Below are 13,919 nucleotides of genomic sequence, written 5' to 3'. Positions count from 1 at the left end.
TGTGAGGTTGGTTGGTAGAGCTAGCAGTCTGATCGGATGTCTGCCCCAGCCCACCATTGAGCCTGCAGTTAAATTGGTGTGTGTGCTTGTCTTCCCCTCTCCCAGTCAATGTGGAGTGGTGCTGGCCACTGTTGGTGCTGCTTGAAGGATGAGACCTGGCCAGAGCACTTTGAAGGAACTTCTCTTGAGTGGGGTGTGTTGGATGGGGGAGATCTGCAGGAGAACAGGGCACATGGTGTTAGCAAACTAGATGATGTGTGGTCGTGCTAGTTCCCACAGGTGTCCATGTAGCTAATCTGGGGTTAGGAGAGAGAAATGGCACCTACCAGTTATTTAGTTCTTGGAGAAGTCTCCTAAAGATCCCTGCCCCTACTGCACACATTCTGAGATTAGTAAATAAATCTCCTCATACACCCGAGGTGCCTCTCAAATTATTGCTTCTATGCTGTGTCTCAGTGGGATTGTTCGTTCTGCAGGATCTTTAGGGGTAGGGACTCAGTTTTCTATTACCCTCCATGCTCTCCAATATTTTTCTTAAGATGTTAAGCCCTACTGATGGTAAAAACTTGAAAGTTTAAGCCCTCTGATTTTCAAAGCTAAATGTAATGGGGACTTTAATTCCTCGCTAAATGTGCAGGTACCCCACATCTCAAGTGCCCAGTGTGGGGTCTGCTCCTCTCCCTTCTCTGTACTTATGGTATCCACAAGCAGTTAGTCTTGCAGATTAGCTTAGTTTCCAACCAGACTTCACCTTTGCTACTGTTTTCGATGTGGCCTCCTCTCTATGATTAACCGTAGACAGTCTGTTCTGCCAGTCTTTGGTTCATTTTCTGGGTTAATTACACTGGTGTGGCTGTTATTTAGGTGGGACAAGGTGAGCTTAGGATCCTCCTACTCTGCCATCTTCCCAGGGTCCTCTGACTCCTGACCTTTTAATCCTTATTTCATAGTCTTTTGTTCCCTTATCACATATATATAAACATGATTTTTAGCCATGGTAAGTATTTCCAGTAGTGCACTTGTACCCCCATGTAGCTGGAGGCTAACTTACTGTGAAGCTAATGAAGTTTAAAGGCCCCTTGCTTATAAAAGCCCATGCCAAGGCTTTCGAAGGGTCCCTGGTCATGTGTTCCAGATGATCATATGTTTTTATAAAATTTGCAAAAGTAAGTTATATTGGTTTCACTTTTGGAATGGCAATTTGAGAAGTTCTGTGGACCCTCATTCCAGCAAAACAAGCATATCTATCAGGGGAGAAACACATTTAAAATCTCTGGGAACTGTTCAAAGGGCATGCATGAAATAATGTACGAAAGTATTCATAGTAAGAATTAATGAATAAATAAATCAACACTGAATTTTTACATATAACTGAATGTAAAATAAATATCTCTAAATTCTATTCTATTTTCCATTTAACATTTACTCTAAATTTTTTTAAGTTTTTGTATTATATTGAGAGAGCATGCACACATGCATATGTGCATGTGAGCAGGGGAGAGGCAGAGAGAGAGAGGAAGAGAGAGAATGCCAAGCAGGCTCTGTGCTATAAGCGTGGCCCAATGCAAGGCTCAATCCCACAAACTGTGAGATCATTACCTGAGCCAAAATCAAAGAGGTGGATTCTTAACCAACCAAGCCACACAAGCACCCCTGCTTTACTCTAAATTTTAAATTTTTAAAAACATTTATTCATTTTTGAGAGACCGAGAGAGATGGAGTGTGAATCAGGGAGGTGCAGAGAGAGGAGACACAAAATCTGAAGCAGGCTCCAGGCTCTGAACTGTCAGCACAGAGCCCCACGCGGGGCTTGAAATCACGGACCACAAGATCATGACCTGAGCTGAAGTCGGACGCTTAGCCGACTGAACCACCCAGGCACCCCGCTAAAATTTTTAATGAGAATACAAAAGGAACGTTTTCCATGGTGAATTTAATGACCGATTTTGTTCATGAGAGTGGCTGAACATTCAGAAGATATGGTCATACCAATATTTTTTCAATGGACTACTTTGATAATACTTCTGTAACTTTCTAAAATGATACAGATCTTACCCTCATCTATCTCAATGTTGACACAAAACTTATGGCCATGTTGTGGAAACTGAGGACTCCAGCTTCTGAATGTAAAATAACCTGGTGAGGTTCTTGATCTAATTGGACTGGAAATTTTATTTCATCCCATCTCTTCCCTTGCAGACCAGGGAACACTCTGAACATGGCCTCAGAGATCCACATGCCGGCCCCAGTGTGCCTCATTGAGAACACTGAAGGGCAACTGGTGGTTAATCAGGAAGCTTTGGAGATCCTGTCAGGCACCAAGAATCCTCTCGTGGTGGTGGCTATTGTGGGCCTCTACCGCACAGGCAAATCCTACCTGATGAACAAGCTGGCTGGGAAGAACAAGGGTGAGTGGCACCAAAAAAGCTCCGAGGAGTCCCTTCTGTCCACCTACACTGCCTGCATTGAACGTGGTGATGCAAGGACAGGAAGTTAGAGAACGCGGAGGAATATTGAAAGTTATCTTTTAATCCACGATGATGCTCTTATCTTCACTATAATCTAAAAGAGTCAGTTCATCACTCTTCCCACTTTGCCTTAGTTTCCTCTTTTAAAAGCATAAATTGTTCCTTTCCTAGAAAGACTAGTGCAGTAATAAAAATAATTAATGTACATAATAATACATTTACTAAAATGTGCATGTAGCAAAAGCAAGTTTCCAATGGTTATTAAGATGCAAAGAATGTTTAAGTCTGTATTGGCTTTTTTTTTCATTGTTGTAAAATATACATAACATAAAACTTACCATTGGAATCATTTTTAAGTGTACATATAGTTCTATGGCATTAAGTAAATTCACACTGTTATGCAGCCATCACCATCATGCATCTCCCTAATTTTTTCATTTTCCTCAACAGAAACTCTGTACCCATTAAACAATAACTCCCCAGCCCTTGGCAACCACCATTCTACATACTCTCTCTATGAATTGGACTGTTCTAGGAATCTCATTTGAGAGGAATCAGACATTATTTGTCCTTTGTGATTTGCTGAATGTGATTTGGCACAATGTCTTCGGTGTTGTACCCTGTGTCAGAATTCTCTCCCTTTTTAAGGCTGAATAACTAATATGTGCATACTGATTTGTTTATCCCTTCATCTGTTGAAGGACTCTTGGGTTGCCTCCACCTTTTGGCTATTATGGATAATGTTGCTAAAAACACGAGGGCACAAATATCTGTTCAAATCCCTACTTTCATTTTGTGGGGGTTATATATCTCCAAATCATATGGTAATTCTATTTTAATTTTTTTTAAGAAGCCATCATATTGTTTTCCACAGCAAGTGTACCATTTTACATTCTCACCAGAAATACACAAGGTTTCTAATATGCCCACATCCTCCCCAACACTTCCTATTTTCTGGGTTTTTGATAGTGGCCATCCCAATGAGTGTGAAGTAGTATCTCATTGTGGTTTTAATTTGTTTTTTCCCTATTGACTAATGATGATGAGCATCTTTTCATTTGATTATTGGTCGTTTGTATATTTGCTTTAGAGAAATGTCTATTCAAGTCCTTTGCTCTTGTTTTAATCAGGTTGTTTTTTTGTGTGCGTTGCATTGTAGGATTTCTAGTTCCATCTGCTATTAAAACTCCACCTTCTCTTATCCCCACTCTCCCTCACAGGCTTCTCTCTGGGCTCCACGGTGCAGTCTCACACCAAAGGAATCTGGATGTGGTGTGTGCCTCATCCCAAGAAGCCAGACCACACCCTAGTTCTTCTTGATACGGAGGGCCTGGGAGATGTAGAGAAGGTAAGGATTGAGGATTCAGTTTCGAAATAAGACCCTCATCCCTGAATATGCTCTACACAATTTAATTTTTCTTTAAATAAGAGCTTACACTTAACCATAATATGTTTTTGTTTTTGTTTTTGTTTTATTTCTGTTTATGTGCCCTCCGACCAAGTTTAGCAACCAGGGATCACGAAAATGTTTATAAGGCAGAATCCTAGAAGAAGATCATAGTGGTCAGTAGTAATTAGTAATATTCCAATGATTAACAATAGGCTGTGTGTGGGGCGCCTGTGTGGCTCAGCCCGTTAGGTGTCCAACTTTGCCTCAGGTCATGATCTCAGGGTTCATGAGTTCGAGCCCTGCATTGGGGCTCTGTGCTGACAGCTCAGAGCCTGGAGCTTGCTTCAGATTCTGGGTCTCCTTCTTTCTCTGCCCCACCCCCACTTGTACTCTGTCTTTCTCTTTCTCAAAAATAATAAATAAACATTAAAACTATTTTTTTAAAAAGATTGTATGCTAAACCAGTTAACCCAGAAGCTTAAAGGTAGAACAAATAAAATCAATGTCGAGAGTTGAATCCTGCAGAGAATTTTAGTTAAAATTTTAGGTTCTGAAGTTCTATACCCTTGTGTTTAAACGTAAACCCTGTCACTAACTCAGTGGCCTTAGCAAATTATTTGACCTCTTTTAACCTCAGCTTTCTGAATTTGTAAAACAGATGTAGTAGATGTTTATTTGACTCAGTGTTGTTTTGGATAAAATAAGTAATGGAAAATGTTAGGTGCCTAATAATTGCTCAGTAAAATAGCTACAGGTATTATTACTCTCACATAAGTCAATTTTGTTGTAAAAAGGAAGAGAAAATTCTAAATTTATTTTTTTTAATGTTTATTTTTGAGAGAGACAGTGAGACAGAGTGCAAACAGCGGAGGGGGAGAGAGAGAGGGAGACGCAGAATCTGAAGCAGGCTGCAGGCTCTGAGCTGTCAGCACAAGCCTGACGCAGGGCTTGAATTCACCAGCCGCGACATCATGACCTGAACTGAAGTCAGATGCTCAACTGACTGAGCCATGCAGGCGCCCTGAAAATTCTAAATTTAAATTCTATTTAAAGCCTTAGAAAGCCTACCAACCTTTACTATTGGTTTTGTAATTATCTGCCAATGATCATAAGAAGACCTAGTGAGAATCAGTGTAAATTAAAAATACTAATCATAAAATGATCCAAAATCCAAATCCCACTAATATTTTTGTTTGGATTTGGTTTTCTCATATAGGTCATTAATCTAAAAACAAACAAACAAACAAACAAACAACAAAAAAAAAACCTCTAGTTAAATAAGCATCTTTTTACTGCTGCTGATCTAGAAAGTCAGGATCTAGGTGTCAGGAGAGTGAAACCTAACAGGCTTGCACGTGTTCTGGTTCACAGGGTGACAACCAGAACGATTCCTGGATCTTTGCCCTAGCAATACTCCTGAGCAGCACCTTTGTGTACAATAGCATGGGAACCATCAACCAGCAGGCCATGGACCAACTGCAGTATCCTTTTTGTAGTTCAAAATAGCCTCAAAGTAAGAGGGAAGAATTGTATTTAAAAACCAGCTGCTTGGTTGTGAATCCTGGTGAATCAAGCACAAAAAGAGAAAACATGAAAAATAATTCAAGGGCAGGGGAAAGATTCTATGTACCCACTAGAAAATTGATGCTTGGGTTAAAAACAAAGGTGAAGTGAAGGTTTTAATATGTGGAACCAATATGGGATGGGGACACTATTCTTTGATGCCAGTTTTCCTTAGTTTGCTACTCAGCTATGTGACAGAGCTGTCAGATCGAATCAGGGCGAAATCCTCCCCTAATTCCAATGGGATTGAAGATTCAGCAGACTTTGTGAGCTTCTTTCCAGATTTTGTGTGGACGCTGAGGGATTTCTCCTTAGAACTGGAAGCAGACGGACTACCCATCACAGCTGATGAGTACCTGGAGAATTCTCTCAAGCTTAAACAAGGTAAAAGGGACTTAGAAATAAATGAAGATAACAAAACATAAGAAACTATTATTTTGTCCGTGTTCCATTTACAGTTTTCTTACATTTATAGTTTTCTATTTCTTCTTAGCTGGCCATCAGTAAGAATTAATGCTTGTTTAATACATGAATTAATAGATTTGATTTTAAATTATATTCTCCTCTCTTCTAAGAATAGTTTCTTTCTCTTTTATTTTTCCCTGTGCTATTATCAGATTGATTTTATCTCCCTGAATAGGGCTTGTGATTAGCCAAAGAATATGGAGAAGAATAGGCGTTGTCTGGAAGAAAATAGGTAAAAGCATGAATAGTGCTCTAGTTCAGGGGTTGGCAAATTATGGCTCACAGGCAAATGATGGCCAACCCAGACCACCAGCTGTCTTTGTAGATAAGGTTTTATTGGAATAATGCTATGCCCACTCATTTATATATTGTCTATGGCTGCTTTCTTGCTGCAATAGCAGAATTGAGTACTTGGAGAAGAGACCACCTGGTTTGCACAACCTAAAATATTTACTGTTTGGTCCTTTACAGAAAAAGTTTGCAAGCCTTTTTATCTTCCTGCAGGTACCACTCAAAGTGATCAAAATTTTAATCTGCCCCGACTCTGTATCCGGAAGTTCTTTCCGAAGAAGAAATGCTTTATCTTTGATCGACCCACTCATCGGAAGAAGCTAGGCCAGCTTGAGACACTGCATGATAATGACCTGGATCCTGAATTTGTGCAACAAGCTTCAGCCTTCTGTTCCTACATCTTTAAGAATTCCAAAACTAAAACTCTCTCAGGAGGCATCAAAGTCAATGGACCTCGTGAGTCCTCTTCCCAGTCTTTTTCTTCCATTGTTAAGACTAAAGGAGAGTAGAATTACATCCACCTAGTTTCAGCTTTAAAAAATGTGAATCTAGGGGCGCCTGGGTGGCTCAGTCGGTTAAGCGGCCGACTTCGGCTCAGGTCATGATCCCGCAGTCTGTGAGTTCGAGCCCCGCATCAGGCTCTGTGCTGACAGCTCAGAGCCTGGAGCCTGTTTCAGATTCTGTGTCTCCCTCTCTCTGACCCTCCCCTGTTCATGCTCTGTCTCTCTCTGTCTCAAAAATAAATAAACGTTAAAAAAAAAAATGTGAATCTACTGCTATTTCCATGTTAAATTCTTGATGACATCAACATTTCTAATAGATTTTACTAGTCAAATTTCTTGGGTGAGAAAAGATAGGAAAGGCTAAAGAAATCAAGTTCTATTTCTTAAAATTGCCCTATTTATTAGGACCTGCATTGTCCAATATGGTAGCCGCTTACACAAGTGTAGCTATCTAAATTTAAGTGTGAGCTAATTAAAATTACAGAAAATTTAAAATTCTGGGATGCCTGGGTAGCTCAGTGGGTTAAACGTCTGACTTTGGCTCGGGTCATGATCTCACAGTTCATGGGTTCAAGCTCCGGGCTCTGTGCTGACAACTCAGAGCCTGGAGGCTGCTTTGGATTCTGTGTCTCCCTGTCTCTCTGCCCCTCCCCAACTTGTGCTCTGTCTCTCTCTCTCTCCCTCAAAATTAAATAAACATTTTTTAAAAAATTTTTTAAGAAAACTTAAAATTCCAATTACACAGATTTATTTATTTATTTATTTATGTTTTAATATGAAATTTATTGTCAAATTGGTTTCCATACAACACCCAGTGCTCATCCCACCAGTGCCCTCCTCAATGCCCATCACCCACTTTCCCCTCCCTCCCACCCCCATCAACCCTCAGTTTATCCTCAGTTTTTAAGAGTCTCTTGTGGTTATATATTTCAAAAGCCTATACCTACATGTGGCTAATAGCTGGATGACATAGAATATTTCCATCATAACAGAAAGTTGTCTTGGATGACGCTTTGCTAGAATAAACAAAATAGAGTACTCTTTTGATTTTTTCCACAATGATCAAATGCTTGCCACAGACCAGGGCTGATGATAGAGACATAAATGAGAGAGGTATAGTTCCTGTCCTAATGGTGCTTAAGGTAAAGTGAATGAAAACACTCAGTAAACATAGGCCTATGCTATCTAGAACAGATTCTCAACCTTTGATGTGTAAACATATCACCTGGACATCTTGCCAGAGAGGAGGGTCTAATTCACTTGATCTGGGCTAGAGGCTGAAAATCGACATTACTAGCAAGGCTCCAGGTGATGTTGAGGACACTGATGCTTTGAGGCAAATGTGTGGTAGTAGACATGATCAGAATCACACAGAATGGAATGTTTCCTCATCCCACCTACAACAAGCAACATTATTTGTTCTCTGTTTGTAGGTCTAGAGAAACTGGTGCAGACCTATGTCGATGCCATCAGCCATGGAGATCTGCCCTGCATGGAGAATGCAATCCTGGCCTTGGCCCAGATCGAGAATGCAGCGGCAGTGCAAAAGGCCATTGCCCACTATGACCAGCAGATGGGCCAGATGCTGCAGCTGCCCACGGAAACCCTCCAGGAGCTACTGAACCTGCACAGGGCTTGTGAGAAAGAGGCCATTGAACTCTTCATGAGGAATTCCTTCAAAGACATAGACCATTTATGTCAAAAGGACTTAGCGGTAATTTTTTCTCAAGTTCTTATGGATTAGGGTCTTGGAAAGCAGAGTACTACCGGAAAATGAAATGGGTATTTATTTTGAAAGAGGCAATTCCTACTAGACTTTAAAATGGTGATAACCACTCTTTGTTTTTATCACAAAAAGAAGAGCAAGGGGCGCCTGGGTGGCGCAGTCGGTTAAGCGTCCGACTTCAGCCAGGTCACGATCTCGCGGTCCGTGAGTTCGAGCCCCGCGTCAGGCTCTGGGCTGATGGCTCAGAGCCTGGAGCCTGTTTCCGATTCTGTGTCTCCCTCTCTCTCTGCCCCTCCCCCGTTCATGCTCTGTCTCTCTCTGTCCCAAAAATAAATAAACGTTGAAAAAAAAAATTAAAAAAAAAAAAAAAAAAAGAAGAGCAAATTTTATTACAATGAACTCAAAGGTTTTTTTTTTCCTGTTTTTTTTAATATATGAAATTTATTGTCAAATTGGTTTCCATACAACACCCAGTGCTCATCCCAAAAGATGCCCTCTTCAATACCCATCACCCACCCTCCCCTCCCTCCCACCCCCCATCAACCCTCAGTTTGTTCTCAATTTTTAAGAGTCTCTTATGCTTTGGCTCTCTCCCACTCTAACCTCTTTTTTTTTTTTTCTCCTTCCCCTCCCCCATGGGTTTCTGTTAAGTTTCTCAGGATCCACATAAGAGTGAAAACATATGGTATCTGTCTTTCTGTGTATGGCTTATTTCACTTAGCATAACACTCTCCAGTTCCATCCACGTTGCTACAAAGGGCCATATTTCGTTCTTTCTCATTGCCACGTAGTACTCCATTGTGTATATAAACCACAATTTCTTTATCCATTCATCAGTTGATGGACATTTAGGCTCTTTCCATAATTTGGCTATTGTTGAGAGTGCTGCTATAAACATTGGGGTACAGGTGCCCCTATGCATCAGTACTCCTGTATCCCTTGGGTAAATTCCTAGCAGTGCTACTGCTGGGTCATAGGGTAGGTCTATTTTTAATTTTTTGAGGAACCTCCACACTGTTTTGCAGAGTGGCTGCACCAGTTTGCATTCCCACCAATAGTGCAAGAGGGTTCCCGTTTCTCCACATCCTCTTCAGCATCTATAGTCTCCTGATTTGTTCATTTTGGCCACTCTGACTGGCGTGAGGTGATATCTGAGTGTGGTTTTGATTTGTATTTCCCTGATGAGGAGCGACGTTGAGCATCTTTTCATGTGCCTGTTGGGCATCTGGATGTCTTCTTTAGAGAAGTGTCTATTCATGTTTTCTGCCCATTTCTTCACTGGATTATTTGTTTTTTGGGTGTGGAGTTTGGTGAGCTCTTTATAGATTTTGGATTGAACTCAAAGTTTTAAAACATTTTTTTCATGAATAATATTCTTCCTCTTAATTTACCTAAATTCACATAAGTCACAATCAGAGCTTCTAAATCAAATGCCCACTATTACCAGACTGATTTGATATTCTAATCAATCAGGATATTGCCCTGATTATCCATATGCAGGCTTATGTTGAGCCACATTTATTCCATACGCAATCACTGGTCCAATTTGAAAAGCAGAAGTTTATCTCTAAAGGTATAGCAAGAAAGCTAGCAATCTCTGCTCTGAACTTCACCTCTAAGGAGAAAGGGACTTCAGTAAAAGTCAGGAGCAGGAGGAAGGATATGGTCCTGTTGGGGTGCCTGTGACTTTTTCTAGGGTCATAGGCTTATTTCTGAGAAGCTCTTCCAGATATTCTAAGGTCATGCTAACATCTTTTTCCTGTTATTCGTTTTACCTCCTATTTTTACATCAAAGGCCCAGCTGGAAAAAAAGCGAGATGACTTTTGTAAACAGAATGTGCAAGCATCAACGGATCGTTGCTCAGATTTACTTAAGGATATTTTCAGTCCTCTTGAAGAAGCTGTGAAGCAGGGGGTTTATTCTAAACCAGGAGGGTACCGTCTCCTCATCCAGAAAATACAAGAGCTGAAGGCAAAATATCTTCAGCAACCTAATAAAGGGATACAGGTAACCAAGATTTATGTGCTGATTCTGGAAAGCTGCTGACATGCCTCCTTGAAAGACTAAAATAACCACGTGTAATTGCACACCTTGTGAGAACAACAGCATTCATGCTTTCATTCAGTAAACATGTATAGGGAGCCAATTACACCAGATACGTCCTATGTGCTCATCCAAGAGTGCACTCAATTAATAATTGAGTTATTAATTGGATTTTCAGATCAACCACAAAGTTGTTATTGCAATTCACTACTGTGGCTGGATCTTTATGCTGCAAGGAACAGAAACCCATTTTCTTAAACAAAAATGGGAATTCATCAGTTTAGGCTTTAAATTGGCTTTAAGGACAACTGGATCCAAGATTTCAAATAATGTCATCATCTGTCTGTCTGTCTGTTACTCCCCTCAACCCTACACTTCCTTTCTTTCCTATTCTCCCTCCACCTTTTCTCTGATCTGCTTTCTCCATAATGACTTCTTTTTCAACAACTTACTCCTTAGGGGGCCAGAGCACCAACACCTCCAAAATTAGAGCCCTCATTCTAAAAAAACAAAGAATCTCTGTTTCCCAGTGTCTATCTCAGTCTCTTATAAAGGATTCTGCTTAGTAGGCTGCCATGATTGGCCAGCTCAGAGCATGTGCCCATGCCTGTCTGTGGCAAGGAGTCTTGACCACCAGGCACACTGAGGCCAAGAGGAGCAATTCCTAGAGGAAAAGATGATAGGAAGACAAACAGGAACCAGTGCTTATATCCATTTCCTATTACCAACTCCATGTTCTCTGGGTCCTAAGGCTGAAGAGGTTCTTCAGGAATACTTGAAGTCCAAGGAGTCTGTGACTGATGCGATTCTACAGACAGACCAGACTCTCACAGAAAAGGAAAAGGAGATTGAAGGTGAGGAGCCAGTCAAGAGACTAGATAGCCTCAAGAGTTCTTAAAGCTTAAATAATTTGGCTGGGTAAGCCTGGGATCCTTAAACTAGGGCAAGGCGAACAACAATGCCCCTTACTTGCTGAAGTCATTTCTGAGTAGGGCATATGTAGTCAACAGCAACAATGACCGGTAAGTGTGCAAGGAAGAAAGGGACAACATGCTTACTCACATACATTTGTCTTCTTTTTCCTCCTCTCAGTGGAACGTGTGAAAGCTGAATCTGCACAGGCTGCAGCAAAAGTACTGGAAGAAATGCAAATAAAGAATCAGCAATTGATGGAACAGAAAGAAAGGAGTCATCAGGAACATGTGAGACAATTAACTGAGAAGATGGAAAGGGATAGAGTCCAGTGGCTGGATGAACAAGAGAGAATTCTAGCTTTCAAACTTCAGGTATTTAATTGTACTACCCTAAGGTTTCTGGTTTCTGTTTTCTCTCCACTCTCCCTCATCATATCTTAGTGTGGCAGTGATAACATGATGCCTACAAGAAGGACCTTGCTTGCCACTTGTACTTTTCAATTTCTGTCTGCCTGCCTGACCTGGCCCCTGCCTCTATCTGGTTATTAAAAGATTTATTTGTGGTTAGGTCACATCCAGTCCTCTATCTGTACATCCTTTCATCCATGGTAGCTGTTCTCTGCTAGGAATTCTGAAAAATCTCTTATATGGATCTCTTGCTTAATACTATATAAAGCAAGAACTGCTGTGTCTCTATTACTTACAAAAAGAAACAGAAGTTCAGAAAGGATTAAGTAACTTTTATAGGGTCACACAACTTGGTAAGATATCTGAACTGTCTTCACCACTTAGTGGAAATGTAATCACAGAGCTAAGACACCCAAGAGAACGTATAATGAAAATTAAGGGTAGAGAAAATGTCAAGAAGAAATTTAATACTAAAAAAAAATGAATGCGGAAACTAGCTATAAATTACAGATTTACTTCAGTCCTACACTTTATTCAGTCTCCAATTGTCCCTTTTTAGGAACAGGCTCGTCTACTAAAGGAAGGATTCCAAAATGAGAGCAAACGACTTCACACTGAGATACAAAATATCCAGAAGAGCATGGAAAAACCAAAGAAAACATGTTTCTTAAGCTGAAGACCTAAAGAATAGAGCTCCTGATCATTCTTATCCAAGGCATAACTTAAGTAACCTTTGAATTTGGAAAAATATCATTACACTCGAAAGTAATTGGGTTTTGCATTTTTATAACGCTATAAATTTGCAAAGATGTGCAGTACTGTAATTAAAAATCATATCCATCTTCCAAAAAAATATTATAAATTGTATGACAAAGGTCAATTTTACCTCTCTAACACAAAAAGTATATGAGCTGGTACCATTCAGGAAAAATGTATTCCTCTAGGTGACTACTAGTAGACAAAGGGAAACTGAACAAAGTCTTAGGTAAAAGTTTAGGAACATAGTTGGGCTTCAGTCTGGCCAAGTGTACAATGGATTTCAGTGTCAGGAGGACCATCCTAGCTTCTTAGTGAAAGCAACGTGCAGTTTTCCATTATATCACAGCTGCACCATCTGTGAGCAATGATGTGATCACTAGGCCCTAGGAATGGACAATCCTCCCTGATGAATTCTAAGCAGAAGCAAACCACCTTATATAGAGATCTAGAATCTACAGAATTTTCATAAGAAGGTAGAAGAAACCATTAGCATGAATAGGGATTGGATCACAAACAAATGGGCCAAAAAAGGAAACTCCTTTTTTACTTAATTCACCCAGGTGGTAACTTTAATGGTCCATTTTAGAGGTTTAGATAATTGACACTGGACTGAACATAGTAACATGATGACAATTATGCATTATGTGTTTGTAACAATATATAATTCACAAAGATGGACTTTAAATGATGACAGATAACATACTAGAAAACTGAGCTAAGTTAATTAATAAATCGTTTAAGATCCTATAAATTAGGCAACCTTTTTCCACTTCTCAACAGTCTATACTTGAAAGTTTGCTGATTTTCCCCAAAGTGATTATAGATTGTTTTTTGTATTTTTTGAATAACAAAACAATGCTCTTGGTATTAGTGTACACAGACTTTCTCCTAATTTTCTAAACTCCTAGGTAAATGGTTGATATTTTTCAAAATGATTAAAAATTATTTTTAAGCTGAAAATAAAATATGCTTCACTGGGCTTTTTTTTTTTTTTTTTTTCAGTTTTCACCCAAAAATAAGGCTTTACTCTTCACACCAATGGTTGGCTAACTTATCTGCAAAAGACCGGGTAGTGGCTATTCATGACTTTGTAGGCCCTACAGTCTCTGTCTCAACTGCTCAATTCTGCCATGTAGTGTGAGAGCAGTCATAGACAATACATATATGGTTGGACATGGCTGTGTTCCAATAAAACTTTATTTTCAAAAATAAGTAGCACTCATAAGCCATAGTTTCCAGATTATTGCTCTATAAAAACATTGGTCAAAGTCTATATATCCACCTTACGTTGCTTACATTTGTAAGGGAATGTGTATTAAATTGTATGTTAAGATCTTGAAAACATTATACAATGTTTCAAGATATTAGAAGATGAGAGAAATGCAGAA

General features: G+C 39.8%; 1 protein-coding gene across 2 annotated transcripts in view; it reads left to right on the top strand.

Moving 5' to 3' along the window:
- LOC122480747 (guanylate-binding protein 1-like) overlaps positions 1–13,486 on the top strand; it is a 175,744-nt gene extending 162,258 nt beyond the window's left edge. The window contains exons 2-11 of one of the 2 annotated variants that reach the window (XM_043575518.1): positions 2,200–2,408; positions 3,689–3,816; positions 5,230–5,339; positions 5,609–5,805; positions 6,391–6,633; positions 8,114–8,394; positions 10,202–10,414; positions 11,202–11,304; positions 11,543–11,736; positions 12,332–13,486. In XM_043575518.1, coding sequence (XP_043431453.1) covers positions 2,219–2,408; positions 3,689–3,816; positions 5,230–5,339; positions 5,609–5,805; positions 6,391–6,633; positions 8,114–8,394; positions 10,202–10,414; positions 11,202–11,304; positions 11,543–11,736; positions 12,332–12,448 — 1,776 coding nt within the window. In that variant the 5' untranslated portion in view covers positions 2,200–2,218 and the 3' untranslated portion in view covers positions 12,449–13,486. The remainder of the gene's footprint in view (positions 1–2,199; positions 2,409–3,688; positions 3,817–5,229; positions 5,340–5,608; positions 5,806–6,390; positions 6,634–8,113; positions 8,395–10,201; positions 10,415–11,201; positions 11,305–11,542; positions 11,737–12,331) is intronic. The other variant, XM_043575519.1, reaches the window with a different exon arrangement.
- Positions 13,487–13,919: the final 433 nt, after the last annotated feature.

The sequence above is a fragment of the Prionailurus bengalensis genome, chromosome C1 (genome assembly GCF_016509475.1).
Source record: "Prionailurus bengalensis isolate Pbe53 chromosome C1, Fcat_Pben_1.1_paternal_pri, whole genome shotgun sequence".
In the NCBI taxonomy this organism is placed as follows: domain Eukaryota; kingdom Metazoa; phylum Chordata; class Mammalia; order Carnivora; family Felidae; genus Prionailurus; species Prionailurus bengalensis.
Note: the sequence above shows the minus strand (reverse complement) of the source record. Positions and strands in the feature narration are given on the sequence as shown.